Raw genomic sequence first — 20,502 nt, 5'->3', positions numbered from 1 at the left:
CTAAATACCCCACTTCCCCTCTGAAGTATTGATGTACTACCCATGGCACTAACATTCATGTAGTCGTTTATAACTGAGGTTGACAAATTCGCTTCATGACGAGACAAGTATAAATGCCATTCACCCAAACTGAAAACTTCGCTGCCGTCTGCTCGCGATTAGCTGTTCTCTTCTCCTCCCCTTGTTGCATCCTAGTTCTTCAGTTGTTTCTAGTTTTCCGTTTATGTTGTGTTTTGGTCTTCTTCATAAGTAGTCTTGTTCAAAATTTAAAAAAACTCAAACTTCTTTTTGTTGTATTCGAATGAACTATAACAAGTCGCGTAAGGCGAAATTACTCATCTAGTCAAGCTGTCGAACTCACAGAATAAAGCTGAACGCACTGCATTTTTTCACCAAGACCGCATACTCGTAGTTTCGTCAGTCCATCGCTCGTGGCAAAGGCAGTGAAATCGACAAGCCAGAATAGTGCGGTAATGGTCGCGCTGAGCGGGATAGCACGCTTTTCTGTACCTATCTTTGTTTTAACTTTCTGAGGGTGTTTTTAATCCAAACATATCATATGTATATGTTTTTGGAATGAGAAACCGACAGATGAAATTGTTTTTAAATCGATTTCGGACATTTTATTTTAATCATAATTGTTATATTTTTAATTTTCAGAGCTTGTTTTTAATCCGAATATAACATATTTATATGTTTTTGGAATTAGAAAATGATGAAAAATAAGATGAACGTAATTTGGGATCGTTTTGAAAAAAAAAAATTTTCATTACAATTTTCAGATTTTTAATGACCAAACTCATTAATTAATTTTTAAGCCTCCAAGCTGAAATGCAATACCAAAGTCCGGCCTTCATCGAAGATTGCTTGGCCAAAATTTCAATCAATTTGATTGAAAAATGAGGGTGTGACAGTGCCGCCTTAACTTTTACAAAAAGCCGGATATGACGTCATCAAAGACATTTATCAAAAAAAAAGAAAAAAACGTCTGGGGATATCATACCCAGGAACTCTCATGTAAAATTTCATAAAGATCGGTCCAGTTGTTTACTCTGAATCGCTCTACACACACACACACACACACACACACACACACACACACACACACACACCACGACCCTCGTCTCGATTCCCCCCTCTACGTTAAAACATTTAGTCAAAACTTTACTAAATGTAATAAAAAGCTGTTTAACAGCTGTGTTGTCAAATCGAGTTTTTTCCAAAGTCAGTGTGGCGCCTGCGCAAAACTAATGCGCATAAGAAACGGCGTCTGCTATCAAAACCTGAGATTAACCCATCGACGCAAAAACTGTCATTTTGTAAGTTTGGAACAACAAATCAAGGTCAGAACAGCTATATAATCGCTATTGTGTTTTCAGCGTAGCAATAGGGTCCGATATTTAGACTCGAACAAGTATAATGCGACTCGTCTTCGACTCGTCGGCATTATACTTGTCTCGTCTAAATATCGGACCCTATTTGCTACGCTTAAAACACAATAGCTGTAAAAATTGTACGCGTGACACGCGTTTTCTTAGACACTTGCATTTCTTTCCTATCATTGTACAGCTACTAGACAGGCGCGAAATTAGTTTTATGCAATATCTATTTTGTTGAAAGTCGTCATATGTTTTGGTCACACAGGTATAGCAGAAAACACTTAGTGATTCCGCCTCAGGTTTAAGTATCTTATTACATGAAACAAAAAACAAAGAAGGTGAATGAAACGTTTAAGAATATACTAAAAAAAATATTCACAATTAATAGAACTTGTCATACAGTATTATACATAACATTCACAATACATGGCACGTTTGATAAGATAATATGCGTAACATTCACAATAAATGGAATGTTTAATAAAATAATGTACATAACCTTCACGATACTGTAAATGGAACGTCTAATAAAATACTAAACATAACATTCACAATAAATGGAACATTTAATCAAATACTATGCATAGCATTCAAAAGAAATGGAACGTTTAAAAATGCTGCACTGAACATTCACAATAAATGGAACGGTTAATAGAATAATATACATATGTAATAAAATTTACAATAAATGGAACGTTTAATAAAATAATATACATATCAGGGGCGGATCACATCAATTTTAAACGAGGAAAATGGAACAATCTGGTGCAACTGATCTGAGCCAAGAAACTCCCCTAATACACCTTCCCAAAAGTAAATTTAAGAAGACAAATTTGGATCAAAACAAGGACAATTAATCGACCAGGTGCAACCTGAACTATCAAATTACCCAACTACTTTCCAAAACCGTCACTTAAAAGACAAAAGCCGGCTCCTAGGGGGGTCCGGGGGCATGCCCCCTCCGGGAAAATTGATGAGAGGTAGAGAACTGAGAGGCCTCAAAGAGACAACAATCAGTAACGAAAACGAAAACATACGCACACGTAAACAAAACAGGACACACAAACGTAGACGAAAGACTTGAAAAAATCAAAGCATGCGCACACACGCGAAGACACACACAATAACTCATTAATACACATACTGACACGCGGACACAAGCATCCAAGAACGCACGCCCACATGCGAACACACTCACACACACACACACACACACACACACACACACACACACACACACACACACACACACACACACACACACACACACACAATTAATCAAATTCCTCATCTTTCAATTTCTGTTGTGATAACTGATCACGAAGAATGCAAGTCGATTTAAACATTTTGATATGACCACCAGAAAACAGTTGCACGGGAAAACTTGCAGAAAGTTGTACTTTCAATGCACATTTTATCTCTGTCGGTTTGCAAAAATGATAATACATTCAGATATGCATTGCCAATCACACTGCTGTGAGCATAAACGGTCTTGCTCATGAATGCATGCAGCGCACAATGCCGTGACATGGCCAAGCACTCGAAGGGAAGTAACTCGGATTCTGGGTGCGGGAATTCCCACAAACATAGGAATCTGTCAGTTGGTTTCGTCCCCTGACTCGGTTTGTAAAAGCGTTAAAAGCTAATATCTTCCGTTTGACTACCGTTAGGAATGTAATTTTTTGCATACACCCGTCTAACCCTATTCCTTACAAGTTCACGAAATTTGTGCTTAATTGACCCAGAGATACAAGTCTTACCCGACTTGTTTGTAAGACATCGCCTGCCCGCCTCAAACAAACAAACAAACAAACAGACAGAGCAAATCCAGTAAGCCCCATTATACTAATGGCGGCTTAATAAATGGAACGTTTAATAGAATAATATACATATGTAATAACATTCACAATAAATGGAACGTTTAATAGAATAATATACATATGTCATAACATTCACAATAAATGGAACGTTTGATAGAATAATATACATATGTCATAACATTCACTATAACTGGAACGTTTAATAGAATAATATACATATGTCATAACATTCACAATAAATGGAACGTTTAATAGAATAATATACATATGTCATAACATTCACTATAACTGGAACGTTTAATAGAATAATATACATATGTCATAACATTCACAATAAATGGAACGTTTAATAATATACAAAACAAAACATTCTTAAGCCCTTGAACAAATCGGTCATTTAAGTGTGCGAATAGTATATCCAAGGGACAAATAATAAATCGCATATATCGGACTTCAACCATTACATGTCAAAGGATAATGAACGCCTATTGCAATACATGTGACATTTTTCTGCTTACTGGCGCTCTCTGAAAATGATTGCTAACGTGTTATTTGAACAGAACATTCCTATAACCTACATACATCCGCCAACAGATTAGCTTCGCTAATTGAATGCTAGCTCCACCCCCCCCCCCTTTTTTTTTTTAGTACATAGAAATCCATGTCTACTACCTGGCCTTTATTAAACTGGAAAAGTCGTCACTATATCTGTTTTTATTACACATGTGTGCAACCGTTTTGAAAATCATGTTCATGGAATCTTTAATATTATGTACCGATTACTATGGGTAAGATCGATATCATACAGTCAGCCTTTTATAATAAAGTGCAGCAACAGTGTAATTCCGTGCAAAATTCGAAACGTTCGTACAACCGTCTCGACTATTCAGGGAACTTCACTTTCCATCTTTCAGCAACGTCCTTCCACTTGCTGAGTCTGACGTCACGCGGTCTGCCCCAGCTGCGAAGGAGATGACGTAGCGCGGGTGTGACGTAGGCCAAAACGTAATCACGGTTGCCAGGGTCCATGGTGAGAGTATGGTTACCACATACAACAAGCTGACACAATCTGGCGCATATTGCTATTGGCAAGAGCTCTACCTCTGTCCTGCTCAGTTTTATCTGAAAAAATATGTTGAGAAGAAAAGAGTTACTAAAGGCTTTAAACAAAAACTGAACAGAGAAATATGATCAAAGGACTCTTTTCAGATTATTGAACCCCAGCCTAATTTCTGACAAGCCATTCCCTCCTACCTCCTTGTATTTTCTAGACACACACACACACACACACTCACACTCACACTTGCAGGCACGCACGCAGGCACGCACGCAGGCACGCATGAACGCACGCACACACGCACGCACGCACGCACGCACACACACACACACACACACACACACACACACACACACACACACTCACACTAACACTAACACTAACACACACACATTGACACACAACTCGAGTCAAACTCTCGCCTTCCTCGCCCTTCCCTCATGCACACACCTACCGACCTGAGAAAGATAGCCAGCCAGGGTATGCCCCGCCAGTTCGTCTGGGTCACAGCCTGGAGGACAATCAAGCATCAGATGGCTCATGGCAATGGCAGCTTCCAGAAAGACATACGTTTCACACGCGTCACCAAAATCTAGAACCGCACTCACGTCCCACTTCTCTCCAGATGATGATGATGATGATGATGATGATGTGAAGGAAGGCGATGTTGAAGACGGATATAATGTTTTTGATGATGCAGCAGCAGACGATGTAGGAAAGGAGGGGGGATTTTGTGTTGTGGCGGCCGTAGGGTGTACGAGGATGTTGTTAGGGTTAAAATCAGTATGGACGATTCCTGAAACAGCAGAAACATGGGGTTTAACGATATGCGTTTAGTCGATTCATATAGCCATCGCCATTTCACAAGCAGGGTGCTTCCCCTCACCACCACGTCCACATAACGCCCCCAGCCACTTTAGCACGGGTGAACATGTTACAACAATGAGATTGACCAAACAGAGTTCAGGGCCGGTATGCCAGAGTCGAAATTACACAGACTTTAGTCTGGGATAAACGGTACCCTCAAATCAGTTCATCCCAGACTAGAGTCTCTAAGCTTGGCTCCTACATTCGGCCCTTGATATACTGGGAAAACTTGAAGAAAAAAGACTAAGATTACCTCTACGAAATGTTTTCTTGTCTTTATTCGTGATGACTTCTGTTTCAAAGGCGTCGATGACGTCACTGCAGACGCGTTTTGTACTGACGTCATTTATGACGTAAAGGAGTTGACGCACGAAGGGCAGGTTCTCCATGCTCCAGTTAGTTGACAAGTCGACTGAGTTCTTATTATCGAAGCCCTGCGAACATAATCGTTTTAATAACGATATTTGACAACTTTTTAACGTGTATGGCGTGATACACACCGGTGACACTGTGACGGTTCCCCTACGCTTTGTGTTCGGTGCCCTGACCCTTTGTGTTCGGTTCCCACTCGGTTCCCACACGCCAAAATTCGCGGACAAAACATCCATTTATGGTAGTATTACGCAATGTTGCTCTCTGAGAATGGTCTTGTTAGATCTGTGAGTGTTTACACTACATGCCTAGGTGCTGTTGGATTGAAGGTTTTTGATATTTTAGCCGTTATTAGGTAGAATGCCTTCCACTTTACTGCAAAACTGCATCATTCGTAGCATCGGCAAGAAATATCCTACCAAAAAATGCCTGCTTGGAACTGTCCGTGGTCCAGCAAAAAGTTCAACATGTCTGTAGCAGACAGCCCAAGTTTCAAGATTGTAGGGCTATCCAAACAGCCGTAATAATAAAAACAACAAAAGTAGTCAGTGAAATTGGCTGTGTTCGGTCCCCCCACACTTTTGTGACGTAGGCGTGACGGTTCCCATAATTCATTGTGTCGGTCCCCACTTTCTGTGTCGGACCCCACTTTCGACCTAATTTCTCTGTGACGGACCCCACAACCAGCCTATTTTGTGTCGGTCCCCACACCTTCTTGGATTTATGACTTGCCGGTTACTTGTATCATTGTATTCATTGAATCTAATTGTCTCGGAGTTATTTTTCAGCAAAAACCAGCAAGGCAGCACCTTTTGTGATACCAAGTAAGTCAGATGACATCAGTATGTGTGTGTGTGTGTGTGTGTGTGTGTGTGTGTGTGTGTGAGAGAGAGAGAGAGAGAGAGAGAGAGAGAGAGAGAGAGAGAGAGAGAGAGAGAGAGAGTGAGAGAGAGAGAGAGAGATTGACACCTTTCCAGATCACTCCGGTTATGCGACACTACCGCGAGCGTCACTACCGCGTGTCACACTACCGCGAGTACGACACTACCGCGTGTAACACTACCGCGTGTCACACTACCGCGAGTACGACACTACCGCGAGTATAACACTGCCGCGTGTCACACTACCGCGCGTACCACAACCGCGAGTACCATAACCGTAGAGAGAACGCATGCAAACTTACTTCTTGTGAGTTTGTGTTCTAACTTTGATTGGAAGCAACCCATTCTATATGTATTCTGATAGTGTGTTCTGATCGTTTTGAGTTCTTGGTTAGCATGACAAACATTGAATTAGTGTTCAGAGAACAGACCAGGCCTTTTTGTTTTATATTTCAAGGAAACATTTCAACCTTTGCCTTCAGCCATGGAAGTCATAAAATGACACGCGGTAATGTTATACTCGCGGCCGGTAGTGTGACACGCGGTAGTGTTATACTCGCGGTAGTGTCGTACTCGCGGTAAGTTCTGTTTCCGTACCCGCGACAGCGGCAGCGACAAAAGAAAACGCGCGCAAACGCGTGACGTGTTTCCGTACTTGCGTTTTAAACATGCGGTAAAATCTGTAAACTCCCGCGTTGCCGCGCGACAACGCGAAAAAATCGCTCCAGGACCCTTTCAAAAAAATCGCGTCGCTTGCCGCTTGTCGCGCCGCTAACGCGTCGCGCGTGTGGAAACACTCCTGGTCATTTTCTATGTGCTTGATTTTCGTCGCGCCGCTGGAAAAACGCTGTCGCGGGTACGGAAACACAACTCTCTCTCTCTCTCTCTCTCTCTCTCTCTCTCTCTCTCTCTCTCTCTCTCTCTCTCACACACACACACACACACACACACACACACACACACACACACATACTGATGTCATCTGACTTACTTGGTATCACAAAAGGTGCTGCCTTGCCGGTTTTTGCTGAAAAATAACTCCGAGACAATTAGATTCAATGAATACAATGATACAAGTAACCGGCAAGTCATAAATCCAAGAAGGTGTGGGGACCGACACAAAATAGGCTGGTTGTGGGGTCCGTCACAGAGAAATTAGGTCGAAAGTGGGGTCCGACACAGAAAGTGGGGACCGACACAATGAATTATGGGAACCGTCACGCCTACGTCACAAAAGTGTGGGGGGACCGAACACAGCCAATTTCACTGACTACTTTTGTTGTTTTTATTATTACGGCTGTTTGGATGGCCCTACAATCTTGAAACTTGGGCTGTCTGCTACAGACATGTTGAACTTTTTGCTGGACCACGGACAGTTCCAAGCAGGCATTTTTTGGTAGGATATTTCTTGCCGATGCTACGAATTATGCAGTTTTGCAGTAAAGTGGAAGGCATTCTACCTAATAACGGCTAAAATATCAAAAACCTTCAATCCAACAGCACCTAGGCATGTAGTGTAAACACTCACAGATCTAACAAGACCATTCTCAGAGAGCAACATTGCGTAATACTACCATAAATGGATGTTTTGTCCGCGAATTTTGGCGTGTGGGAACCGAGTGGGAACCGAACACAAAGGGTCAGGGCACCGAACACAAAGCGTAGGGGAACCGTCACAGTGTCACCGGTGTGTGATAACAAATTGTAGATCAGTGCAAACATCAAATTTGAACTGATTTCAGTGACTTATAAAACATAGTTCTCTGTTTTTGTGTCTGTCTACGTGTCCGTCTGGTCTCTGTGAGTTTGTTTGTCTATCTTCTGGTGTTTTTCATTGTGATACATCTTTGATTTTGTGGAAATTTCCGCCTGCACTGATAGATCTCTTGACGTGTTTAGAGTTTTTAAACTAAAACAAAACGTGAGCCAAGAGCGTGTGAGGGCTCTTGGTTTTTATCCTAAATGGTTTTTTCGCGTTGTCTGTCTGTCAGCTTCTGTTTGTCTGTCTCTGTCAATCTGTCTATTTGTCTGTCCACCACACTCCGTCTCTCACACTCTGTCCGTGTTACAAGAGCCTTTAGTCATCGCGTGTGTTGCCCGTTTCTTGTAACACATGTCATTGCTTGCTTCCCGTTTATTGTGTTAGAAGGCACAGCCAGACAGACGAACAGTCAAACCGGCTCCTTCTCGCTTCTCTCTCTGACTCCCTCTCCTTTTCCGTCTGTCTGTCTGTATGTCTCTCTCTTTCTCTATCTCCCTCTCTCGCTCGCTCGCTCGCTTTCTCTCTCTCTCTCCCCCCCCTCTCTCTCTCTCTCCCTCCCTCTCTCTCTCTCTCTCTCTCTCCCTCCCCCTCTCTCTCTCTCTCTCTTTCTAAGCCGCGAGTCACACACGCAATCACTCAAACACAAAGAACCTTTTACCTGCAGTATCCCATCTAGGCGAGCAGCAAAGCTTCCAACCTGAAAGCTCAGTCTAGGAGTCAGGGGTACAGCAGACAGTACTGTGCCAGGTATGTACTCCAGCAGACGTACTGCGTACTTGATGACGTCATCCCTCGCAATAACACCTGTGACGTCATGGCAGAAAAAATTGAGAGCGCGCCAGTGCAGCTGAGTCGCTAAGGATTCTACATTTTAAGTTACGAATTATTTACCACAAACATGCGAGACTTACCTTGTGTAAGTTGAAGCTTGTTTCGGATTTGACCGATACATGTTACAGGAACGTTTATGTCAAGTAATAGAAGAACGCGCATGCGCAAGCTCACTCTTCAGAACATTTATAATACAGACAACATGTACACTAATTAATTATTCTCCGTCAATAGAACTAGACTATAACGTAACCCAAGGGCTGGGATTTTTATTTCCACAGGATCAGGGTGGGACTTGACATAAACGTTCCTGTAACATGTATCGGTCAAATCCGAAACAAGCTTCAACTTACACAAGGTAAGTCTCGCATGTTTGTGGTAATTTAACCTCAACATGACAGGACGTTTACGTCAAGGAATGTTTAGAGATAGATGTGTACATGTTTATCCCCACTGTAACCTTCCAAACTGTCAAGTTATATTCTTTGACGAAATCACTCACCTCAATCTTTCTTGAGAAAAGAGTCCAGTAAGACTTGACCCATGTTAACCGAAGGTGTCTTTTTGTAAAAACGGGCAAAGGTGGACTCCGACGACCATCCTGCAGCTTTCATTATGACGTCAATTGGCGTGCCCCTGGCAGCCGCTGCCGACGTACTTGCAGATCTGGTGCTGTGACCCGTTAACAAATAGGTATCCACACCTGCTCTACTCAGAGTGTCTCTAATCCACCGAGCCAGTGTATCTTTTGAAATAGGTCCATGAGGCTATTGATAACTTACGAACAATTTATCTGTGTCTCTCAAAGTCCTGTGTACGACGTAAATATTTTATGAGCGTTGCAATTACACACAGGTTAGGATTTTTGTCAAACGACAATAACTCAATAGGAGCTACATGTTTTCCTTTCTTTGATTGTTTCATCACTGAGTTGATATGAAACACACACTTGTAGCCTGTAAGTTTCATCACTGAGTTATATGAAACACACACTTGTAGCCTGTAAGTTTCATCGAGGGCAAATAAAGGGAGTGAATTGTCTGACACCTTTGTCCATATAGGATAGCGATCAATGTAACTAACTTGCTTGATAATTCTTTTAAAATCAATTTTCCCAATGGGATAATATTCTCTAGATAAGAGAGAACTGTGTCTACGTCCCACGTAGCAGACTACTTTGGAAAAGATGGTCTCAATTCAAACATCCCCTTTACAAACCGCTTAACCAATCTGTGTTCACCAAAAATGCCAGTCTGCTATTTCATGGTAGCCTTAAAGTGCTGATCTCTCAACACAGATACTACTATAAGTCTGTCCAGCAGCAAACAATGTTCCCAGGAAATTTACTGTATCGATTACAGAAAAGTGAACCGGATCATTGCCTCTTTTAATCGCATACATTTTCCACTTTTTGATGTATACGGCATACAGTTTAGCTGTCCCTGTTCTCCAGGATGCGCAGACCACTGAGGCTGCTTGCTGCGAAAGTCCTCTGCTTCTGAGCCTACCCCTGATACGTTGCAAATAAGAATGTGCAGTGTTTTTTCTGAGCCGATGCTCCATGTTTGGGTTTGCAAGCATGTGAAGTAGATTGTCCCTTGCTGACACAAGAACTGGCTTCTCTATCAACAGACTCCCTAACCAAGGGAACCAGGGCTGGCTTGGCCAGTATGAAACCACTATCACACCTTGTGCTTTGTCCTTGTTCATCTTTTGTAGTACGCTGGGCAGAAAACAAAAAGGTGGAAAAACATACAATGGCAAACCATACCACGACATGCTAAGTGCATTGACACTAAACGCTTCTGGATCCGGCCGATATGCTACATATCTGGGGTACTGACGATTAATTCGGGAAGCAAACAAATATATCTCTGGCTCAAACTCAAGTATTTGAAGCGCGTGGGAGAGTAAATTCGAGTTTAACTTCCACTCAGCATCTAAATTCAGTTTTCTAGATTCTTCATCAGCTTCGACATTCTCTACACCAGTTAAGTACGCAGTTGTCACCCAAATGTCTATCTACACAGAAGTTCTAGATTTCCTTCGTCACAGCATTACACTGAGCTGAGTGATTAGTTGCCATGTTAGCTAGGCATGCCACATCTGTGGTATTATCGAGCATAAGTCGAATGTGAATACCCCTCTTGTCCCTCGCAAAAGCCTTTAGAACCAACAATGCAGCTTGCAGTTCTAACACATTAATGTGCATCTGTTTTCTGTCCGTGTCCAGTGAGCTTGCGCATGCGCGTTCTTCTATTCCTTGACGTAAACGTCCTGTCATGTTGAGGTTAAATTAAGTTATTGAGACATCCCAGTGCACTAAGGGATTTATTGAGCAAATCGAGAAAATTCATTATTGAACGAAGCGCATAGCGCTGAGTTCAATAATTATTTTCGAGATTTGCTCTATAAATCCCTTAGTGCACTGGGATTGTTTCAATAACGATATTGTCAGTACCGCCAGAGAAAAAAGAAGATTCAAAACGCACATTTTGCTACGCGCATTTGGATAGGCGTAACTGTGTGGTCAGGTTTGTGTCAGATCTACTTTTGTGTGGGCTGTCTCAAGTGTGTCGTGCTTTCGTCACACGCAAACTCTTGTTTTAATTTCTGTTGGTAAATTCCAGAGTAGCGTTGAGTTAAAAAGTGATGATCTTTCATAGAGACCTCATTTAAACTCGGAGAAAGGACTGTGCTCTCAGTTATTTGCGATTCGAAACCTTCATCGAGCTTCGACAGATTGACTGTGCAGAGTGTTGCCCCTTGAATTGACTCCAAGGTCACGGTTAGCACATTTTCAAAGTAAATGTGGTGTTTCTCGTGTTGTATCTTCATTCATCGGGGAGTCTGGTACTATATATGAACGGTAAGAATGCTCTGAACTCTACACGTATTATATCCCCATCGTTTGTTTGTTCACATTTGCCCAACATGTTAATTTGCTGCGGGGTTTATGTCGTCTGCTAGACGGCTAGGGCAATCGAACCACTGAACGGCAGTCTCATTTCAAAAACAAAAACTGCTCGTCTGCACGCATGAGGCAGGCTGGTAATAAGTTTTATACATGGTAAGAACGTTCTTAACCCTACACGTTTTCGATTCCGATTGTTGTTGCCTTGAAGTAATAATTCGGAAACCATTCATTTACTGAACTGATGCGGTCGTATTTCAGTGTAGTCTACTATAACAGAGTCGACTTTCAAAGGCTGGTCTAGCTGGTACATTATCGGAATAACACTTGTATTTTCTGTTTGCCGCTGGGAATTTTATAATAACTCATTATTTGATAATGTGGTTAATAAGCTACATGCCACTAACAGGGCATATGAGAAAAATCTTTGCAAGTCAAAACGAGAAGAGACCATTGTGGAAGAGACACAGCTGCTTCTATTTTTAGATCAGTGGGATTCACTGTGGCACAGGCGCCTGCGATCTGTCAGAAAAAAACCACTTCTGCTTTGAGCCGCAGGAAATTTATGGTTATTTTTGGGTAAAGTGGAGAATATAAGATACATGTCATTAATTAATTCTGAGGATGAGAGTACAGTCTCGCTTAGGCAAAGGGCGTAAGAATACGCTCTGTGGAAAAGTTAGAGTGCGCTAACAGATTTAAAAGCGCATCGCCATTAGTCAATCAACTGGTTCACATCAGTCATGTGACACCAGTACTTACTGACAATTATTATTATTTAAGTTATTGAGACATCCCAGTGCACTAAGGGATTTATAGAGCAAATCGAGAAAATTCATTATATGAACGAAGCGCATAGCGCTGAGTTCAATAATTGTTTTCGAGATTTTCTCTATAAATCCCTTAGTGCACTGGGAATGTTTCAATAACGATATTGTCAGTACCGCCATAAAAAAGAAGATTCCAAACGCACATTTTGCTACGCGCATTTGAATAGGCATAACTGTGTGGTCAGGTCGTGTAAGATCTACTTTTGTGTGGGGTGTCTCAAGTGTGTCGTGCTTTCGTCACACGCATTTTAATTTCTGTTGGTAAATTCCAGTGAAGCGTTAAGCTGAACAGTGATGATCTTTCAGAGAGACCTCATTTGAACTCGGAGAAAGAACTGTGCTCTTCGTTATTTGCGATTCAAAACCTCCAGCCGAGCTTCGACGGATGGACTGTGCGGAGTGGCTCCCCTTGAATTGACTACCCCCCCGCAGGACTCGACGGTTAGCACATTTTCAAAATAAAAGTGGCATATTTCTCGTGTTGTATCTTCACTCATCAGGGAGTCTGATACTAAATATGAACGGTAAGAATGCTCTGTACCCTACACGTATTATATCCCCATCGTTTTTTCGTTCACATTTGCCCAACATGTTAATTTGCTGAGCGGGGTTTATGTCGTCTGCTAGGCTAGGGCAATCGAACCACTGCAGTCTGCACTGAGTCTGCACGCATGAGGCAGGCTGGTAATAAGTCTTATATATGGTACTAGAATGAATACCCGCTTCGCCGGGTAGCCGGCTTCGCCGGGAAGAAGTACTTAGAGCCGTACGCCGGCTTCGCCGGGTCCGAACAATGGACCCGCCAAGCTTAGGTCCCTCCCAGATTCGTGGAATGGGAACAGCACGAAAATGATTCAGTGGCCATAATGCCATTCCTGACCATATCGAGTCCCATCCTTGTCGACGAATGTAACCGTGTTAATCACCTTTGGAGGCGAACTCCACTCAAACAGGATTGAGCAATTTAGAGCTTATCTCTAAGCCCTTTTGAACTGTTATGGCTTCTGAAAGGAAGGCCAGTACATAAAATTACACAAAAGCCGCCAGACCACATCACAAACAGAACTGAACAATGCACAGGTGTTGCTCACATAAAAACACACACACACACACACACACACACACACACACACACACACACACAAACACAGAGAAGCCATATCTATAGAGAGATAGATGACAGTGTATTTTTCGCGTGGCTATAAATTGATTCGACCTTTGCACTTTTACAGTGAGGATAATTTACGGGTCCAATTTACGTTCTGGACACTGCGGTGACCTTCTAAAAATAGTAACAGAACGGGAATATCCGAAGATGCCTCCCTCAAACTATGGTGCACCATACGAAGGAAGGGAGGTAAACGCTGAAAACCTGGAGAAGATGAGAAGATAAGGAAGAGTTACTTATAATGGTGAAATGAACACAAAAACCAAAATCAGTTCAGCGCTGCGCGCTGAGAGCACGTGTTGAAATATCTCATCGATGATATTGTGTCCGGGGTGTAGCTGAATACGGTGTCCAAATTTGAAAAAGATCCACAGAGAACTTTGGCGTTGTGATGTGGTGTAGCGGCTATGGTGTGTCGGTATGGGGGCCCGCGTAGCCGAGGTGGAACCAAAATCGGTTCAGCGCTGCGCGCTGAGAGCACGTGTTGAAATATCGACCAGGTTGTGTCCTGTACCGGGTCAACCTGAATATGCCCACCAAATTTGAAGCAGATCCATCGAGAACTTTGGCCGTGCATGGCGAATACACAAATACACAAATACACAAATACACAGATACACAAACACACAGACACACACACAGACACAAGTCGTATATATATATAGAAGAACGTTCTGAACCCTGCACGTTTTCGATTACGATTGTTCTTGCCTTGAAATAATAATTCGGAAACCATTCATTTACTGAACTGATGCAGTCGTATTTCAGTGTAGTCTGCTACGTATGACAGTCGATCGAGTCAGTCTTCCAAATGCTGGTCTAGCTCAGTAGCTGTTACGTTTTCGGAATAACACTTTTGTTTTATGTTAGCCGCTGGGAATTGTATACTAACTCATCATTTGGTAATGTGGATGATAAGCTACATGCCACTAACACGGCATATGAGAAGAATCTATGCTAGTCGGCGAAAATGAGATGAAATACAGCGGCTTCTATTTTTAGATCAGTGGCACTGTGGCACAGGCACATGCAATCTGTCAGAAAAAACCCACTTCTGCTTTAACTGAGATGCAGGGAATTTATGGTCATTTGGTATTGTGGATAATATAAGCTACATGTCATTAATTAATTCTGAGGATGAGAGCACAGTCTCACTTAGGCAAAGGGCGGAAGAATACGCTCTGTGGAAAAGTTAGCGCACACCAAGAGTGCGCTAACAGTTTTACAGCATCGCCATTAGCCAATCAACTGGTTCACATCAGTCATGTGACACCAGTACTTACTGACAATTATTATTTAAGTTATTGAGACATCCCAGTGCACTAAGGGATTTATAGAGCAAATCGAGAAAATTCATTATTGAACTAAGCGCATAGCGCTGAGTTCAATAATTATTTTCGAGATTTGCTCTATAAATCCCTTAGTGCACTGGGATTGTTTCAATAACGATATTGTCAGTACCGCCAGAGAAAAAAGAAGATTCAAAACGCACATTTTGCAACGCGCATTTGGATAGGCGTAACTGTGTGGTCAGGTTTGTGTCACTGGATCTACTTTTGTGTGGGCTGTCTCTGAAAGTGTGTCGTGCTTTCGTCACACGCAAACTCTTGTTTTAATTTCTGTTGGTAAATTCCAGTGTAGTGTTAAGCTAAAAAGTGATGATCTTTCATAGAGACCTCATTTAAACTCGGAGAAAGGACTGTGCTCTCAGTTAATTGCGATTCGAAACCTTCATCGAGCTTCGACAGATTGACTGATCAGAGTGTTGCCCCTTGAATTGACTCCGGCCAAGGCCACGGTTAGCAGACTCGGATTTTCAAAGTAAATGTGGTATGTTTCTCGTGTTGTATCTTCACTCATCGGGGAGACTGGTACTATTATATATGAACCGTAAGAATGCTGTGAACCCTACACGTATTATGTCCCCATCGTTTGTTTGTTCACATTTGCCCAACATGTTAATTTGCTGCGAGGTTTATGTCGTCTGCTAGGGCAAGCGAACCACGGCACTGCAGTGATGCAGTCGTATTTCAGTGTAATCTAGCCTGCTACGTATATATTCCAAATGCTGATCTAGTTCAGTGGTACGTTATCGGAATAACACTTGTGTTTTCTCTTAGCTGCTGGGAATTGTATACTAACTCATCATTTGGTAATGTGGATAATAAGCTACGGCATAATTATGAGAAGATTCTTAGCAAGTCGAAACTGAAAAATAGACACAGCGGGTTCTACTTTTAGATCAGTGGCAACTGTGGCACGGGCACATGCAATCTGTCAGAAAAAAACCCACTTCTGCTTTAATTGAGAAGCAGGAAATTTATGGTATTTTGGTATTGTGGAGAATATAAGCTACATGTCATTAATTAATTCTGAGGATGAGAGCACAGTCTCGCTTAGGCAAAGGGCGGAAGAATACGCTCTGTGGAAAAGTTAGCGCACTCCAAGAGTGCGCTAACAGGTTTAGCGCATCGCCATTAGCCAATCAACTGGTTCACATCAGTCATGTGACACCAGTACTTACTGACAATTATTATTATTATTATTCGTATTACCGGGAAGACGATGTCCTCAATCGCAAATGACAGACAGGTTGACATACAATACAGACTGACAACAGACGGGAAAACGGACAGACAGTTACCTCGCCTCCCCCTTTACACCACTGCATTTGATCTAAACAAAATAATTTTGAAACAAAACAAAAACAAAACAAACAGGAAGAAAGGATAGTTACTGGAACGGTTAATCATAGACATTACAAAACGTTCACTGGTACGTCGACCTAATTTTCTTTGATTTCGATGAACAAATGAACGACGGTAATGAGATAATGAACACAACAATAATGTAGCTCTGTCACGCGTTTTGTCTTTGGTCTCAAGATAGTGAGAATCCAAAAGGTTTGTTGAGCTGATGTGAGAAAAGGTCAAATTCAAGAACAGTGTCCTAAATTCAAGGGAAGGCAAGGTACCAAACTTTACAGCGGAGAGAATCGTGGTAGAGTGTTAAAACTGCAGAGCAAAATGGTGGCGCAAAGTCAAACTTTTTGACTTTGACATTTGATTCATTGCGTAAAGATTACTTTCACGTTGAAGGGACATAAGTACATAGCGAACTTTTGACGGAGAGAATAAATCTGGGACACTGTTGAGTGTTCTTGAATTTCACCTGAGAACACTACAGACAGATTCTGGGGAGAAAGTGATGCTGGATTGGACACATAAGGATAAGATTTTATATAGTCCATGAGGGTAACCTCACAGAAATTCGGGCTGCTTTCTCCCTGGGGAAAGCGAGCTGCCATACAGTATACGGCGCTACCCATTTTTTTTTCCTGCATGCGTGTATTCATGTTTCCAAGCCCTGAGACTTAATGCCGTGTGAGATGGAATTTTTTTTACACTTTATTCCAAGTCACACGGGTGGTGGACATTTTTATCTATGCCTATACAATTTTGCCAGGAAAGACCCTTTTGTCAATCGTGGGATCTTTAACGTGCACACCCCAATGTAGTGTACACGAAGGGACCTCGGTTTTTCGTCTCATCCGAAAGACTAGCACTTGAACCCACCACCTAGGTTAGGAAAGGGGGGAGAAAATTGCGGCCTGACCCAGGCCTGAACACGCAACCTCTCGCTTCCGAGCGCAAGTGCGTTACCACTCGGCCACCCAGTCCTCAGGAACCCAACATCCAGCATCACCCGCCAAGATCTCACTTGGAATCCACAGGGGAAGAGACAATGTTGAAGGCCAATAAACAGCTGGAGGCGAGACGCAGATGCGGGGCTAAAGGGGCAGGGCAACAGCTGGACAGAGGCGGAAAGAACAGCCCAGAGTGCCATGTAAAAACGTGGTCAATGGCCTATGCTCCGCTGGGGGCAAAGGGCCCAAGTAAATAAGTAAGTAAGTAAGTAAGCAAGTCAGTAAGTAAGTCTGCAAGTCAGTGAGTCGGTAAGTCAATGCAATAGGTAAGTCAGAAAGGAAGGAAGGAAGAAAGGAAGGAAGGAAGGAAGGAAGAAAAGAAGGAAGGGCGTAAGTACGTAAGTAAGTCAGTAAGGAAGTAAGTAAGTAAGTAAGTAAGTAAGTAAGTAAGTAATTAAGAAGGAAGGAAGGAAGCAAGCAAGCACGCAAGCACGCAAGCACGCACGCACGCACGCACGTGCAGTGCGTGATTGAATAAGTAAGAGAGTAGGCAATCAAGCAAGCAAGTCAGTCAGTCAGTCAGTCAGTCAGTCAGTCAATAAGTGAGTAAATAGTAAGCAGGCCAGCAAGCAATTGCAAGTAAGTACCAAAGTGATATGACACAAACCATAGCGCTGCTTGCCGTTCGCCGTGTGCAGTGAGCAGAGACGGGAGAGGTGACCGGTGACAGTGGGCACCAGGCGCGCTGTGGGAAACCCCTCGGTGTGCACGTGCTCGACCACTTCGTCCTTCGTCTCTGTCACACAAATGAAGCAAGCATATGTTGAGGAATCGCGTTAACTAGGCATTTACGGAATTATGACGGTTAAATCTCAAAATGCACACAATAAAATCGGCAATCGGTGATTCCTACTAGTCTAAAGGTCGTTTGACCGTTTTCGATCTTCCTGATAAGAATAATGTGATCGCCGTGTTTTAGAATATATACTCACAGGCAAAAGAAACGCAAATGCTGCAGTGTAGATGGGTTACCCATGAATTGCAATGTCGAATTAATTCTTTCGGGTTAACAATAACAATGAAACGAATTGACCGATACAAAAACCATACGAAAAAGTTTATTCGGATGAGAAATCGACGTGCCATGTTCCACTGAACAATTTTTGAAAGTCAATTGCGTGTTGCTCCTCTCTGGGCGTTGATGACAGCGGCGCACCTCCGGTACATGGAGAGGACGAGGTCATTGATTTGCTGCTGAAGGACCTAAGCCCACACCTGGGTCACGGCAGCACGCAGTTCTGCTGCTGTGCGGGGTCTCCGGCCAAGGGCATTAATCCTCCTTTGCATTATGTCTCAAAGGTGTTCGATTGGGTTTAGATCCGGAGATCGAGCAGGGTGAGGAAGGAGGTTGACGTTGTTGTGACGTAGGAAGACCTGGGTAGCACGTGCAGTATGGAGACGGGCATTGTCTTGCTGGAAAATGCAGTTCCGTTGCCTCTGGAGAAATGGAACCACATAGGGACGCAGGACTTGATTGATGTAGCGGTCTGCATTGACACCATTCCCACGACCTTGGCCGACGTTTTAAAAGACGACAGGCCCCACTCGCTGATTGGCACCAATGGCGCCCCATATCATGACGCTGGCACCTCCCCATCGATCATGCTGCAGTATGTTATTGTTAGCAAACCGCTGTCCATGTCTTCGCCAGATCCGGACACGCCCATCGCCAGGGTCCAGGCAAAAGCGCTTCTCGTCCGAAAAAAGAACCCTGCGCCAGTCCCGATGGCGCCAGTGGGCATGCTGCTGGGCCCAGGCCAGACGATCCAGGCGATGCTGAGCTGTCAAGACAGGACGTCGAGCAGGACGCCGATTTACCAGGTTCTGCCCACCAAGCCGTCGGCGTACAGTTCTGGCACTGACGGGTTGTCCATGGATGCACCCCGATTGTGTTACGGGCTGTGTTGGCGGCAGTTTCGAATGGATCTCGCTGGTGTTGATGGACAAGATGGCGATCTTGACGGGCTGTTGTTACCCGGGGTCTGCCACGTCTTGGTAGGTCGCAGGTACTGTTAGTGGCATGAAAACGTTGCTGCAGGCGATAAACCGTGGTGACATTTACTCCAAATGCCCTAGAAACTTGCTGAACTGATTGTCTGGCATCAAGTCTCCCGATCGCATGTTGGCGCTGCTCTGGTGATAATCTCGGCATCGCGTCTGTGTTGCAGAAATGAATGTGATAACAATTTTGTGAGTACGGTACAGCTTGCTTGAATACTCTGAACTCGAAAAGCTGCTTTTCCGCATTTTGCACGTGTCGAAAGTGGTCCCCATGAAGGTTTGGGGTCCTCGTGAACAAGACCTTACGTGTGACCCAGATAACGGCAAACACGGTACATGTACTGACAAGATAAGACCGCTAAAAAAACCTCGTGCAGAACATGGTAGTATCATGCTTTTGTTTTTATTTCAAGTTCATAAAGGTTTAATCAACGCGTCCTTTATTTGCGTTTCTTTTGCCTCCGAGTTATATAGGTTTGACTTTTTGGCGTACTACAAATTAACATTGACCGGGTTCGTACTTTTTAAGAAATACCAGTTTGGAAAATGATTAGTGATGTTATTGGTTTAATTTTGTAAACAAATTACGTTTGTCAGGGAATGCGAAAGAAGAAAGTTCGCTGATCGGCAGAGTAATGAAAGCAGCAAGATTGGTTGCAAAATCAGCTGTCGCAGTTTGCTGCAAAATCTGCCTGCTGTGTGGCAAAGATGCAAACATTGACATATTGCAGGGCGAAACACACTCACATCTCTAGGAGCAATATGATAACTACGCAAACACGAACGCACGCACTGACACAGTTATACAAGTAAGACACTGTCCAAATACAAACACAGACAGCCAGCCAGCTATCCAGCCATGTACACACACACACACACACACACACACACACACACACACACACACACACACA

At 43.1% G+C, this 20,502-nt stretch overlaps 1 protein-coding gene across 1 annotated transcript in view; it reads right to left on the bottom strand.

The window, feature by feature from the left end:
- Positions 1 to 788: 788 nt before the first annotated feature.
- LOC138982426 (hydroxylysine kinase-like) overlaps positions 789 to 20,502 on the bottom strand; it is a 22,189-nt gene continuing 2,475 nt past the window's right edge. Inside the window, exons 3-7 of the mRNA XM_070355705.1 lie at positions 18,195 to 18,323; positions 8,797 to 8,942; positions 5,377 to 5,557; positions 4,715 to 5,052; positions 789 to 4,321 (exon numbers count right to left, since the gene is read on the bottom strand). Of these exons, the coding sequence (XP_070211806.1) occupies positions 4,082 to 4,321; positions 4,715 to 5,052; positions 5,377 to 5,557; positions 8,797 to 8,942; positions 18,195 to 18,323 (1,034 nt within the window). The 3' untranslated portion in view covers positions 789 to 4,081. The remainder of the gene's footprint in view (positions 4,322 to 4,714; positions 5,053 to 5,376; positions 5,558 to 8,796; positions 8,943 to 18,194; positions 18,324 to 20,502) is intronic.

Source organism: Littorina saxatilis, linkage group LG12 (assembly GCF_037325665.1).
Source record: "Littorina saxatilis isolate snail1 linkage group LG12, US_GU_Lsax_2.0, whole genome shotgun sequence".
Classification (NCBI taxonomy): domain Eukaryota; kingdom Metazoa; phylum Mollusca; class Gastropoda; order Littorinimorpha; family Littorinidae; genus Littorina; species Littorina saxatilis.
Note: the sequence above shows the minus strand (reverse complement) of the source record. Positions and strands in the feature narration are given on the sequence as shown.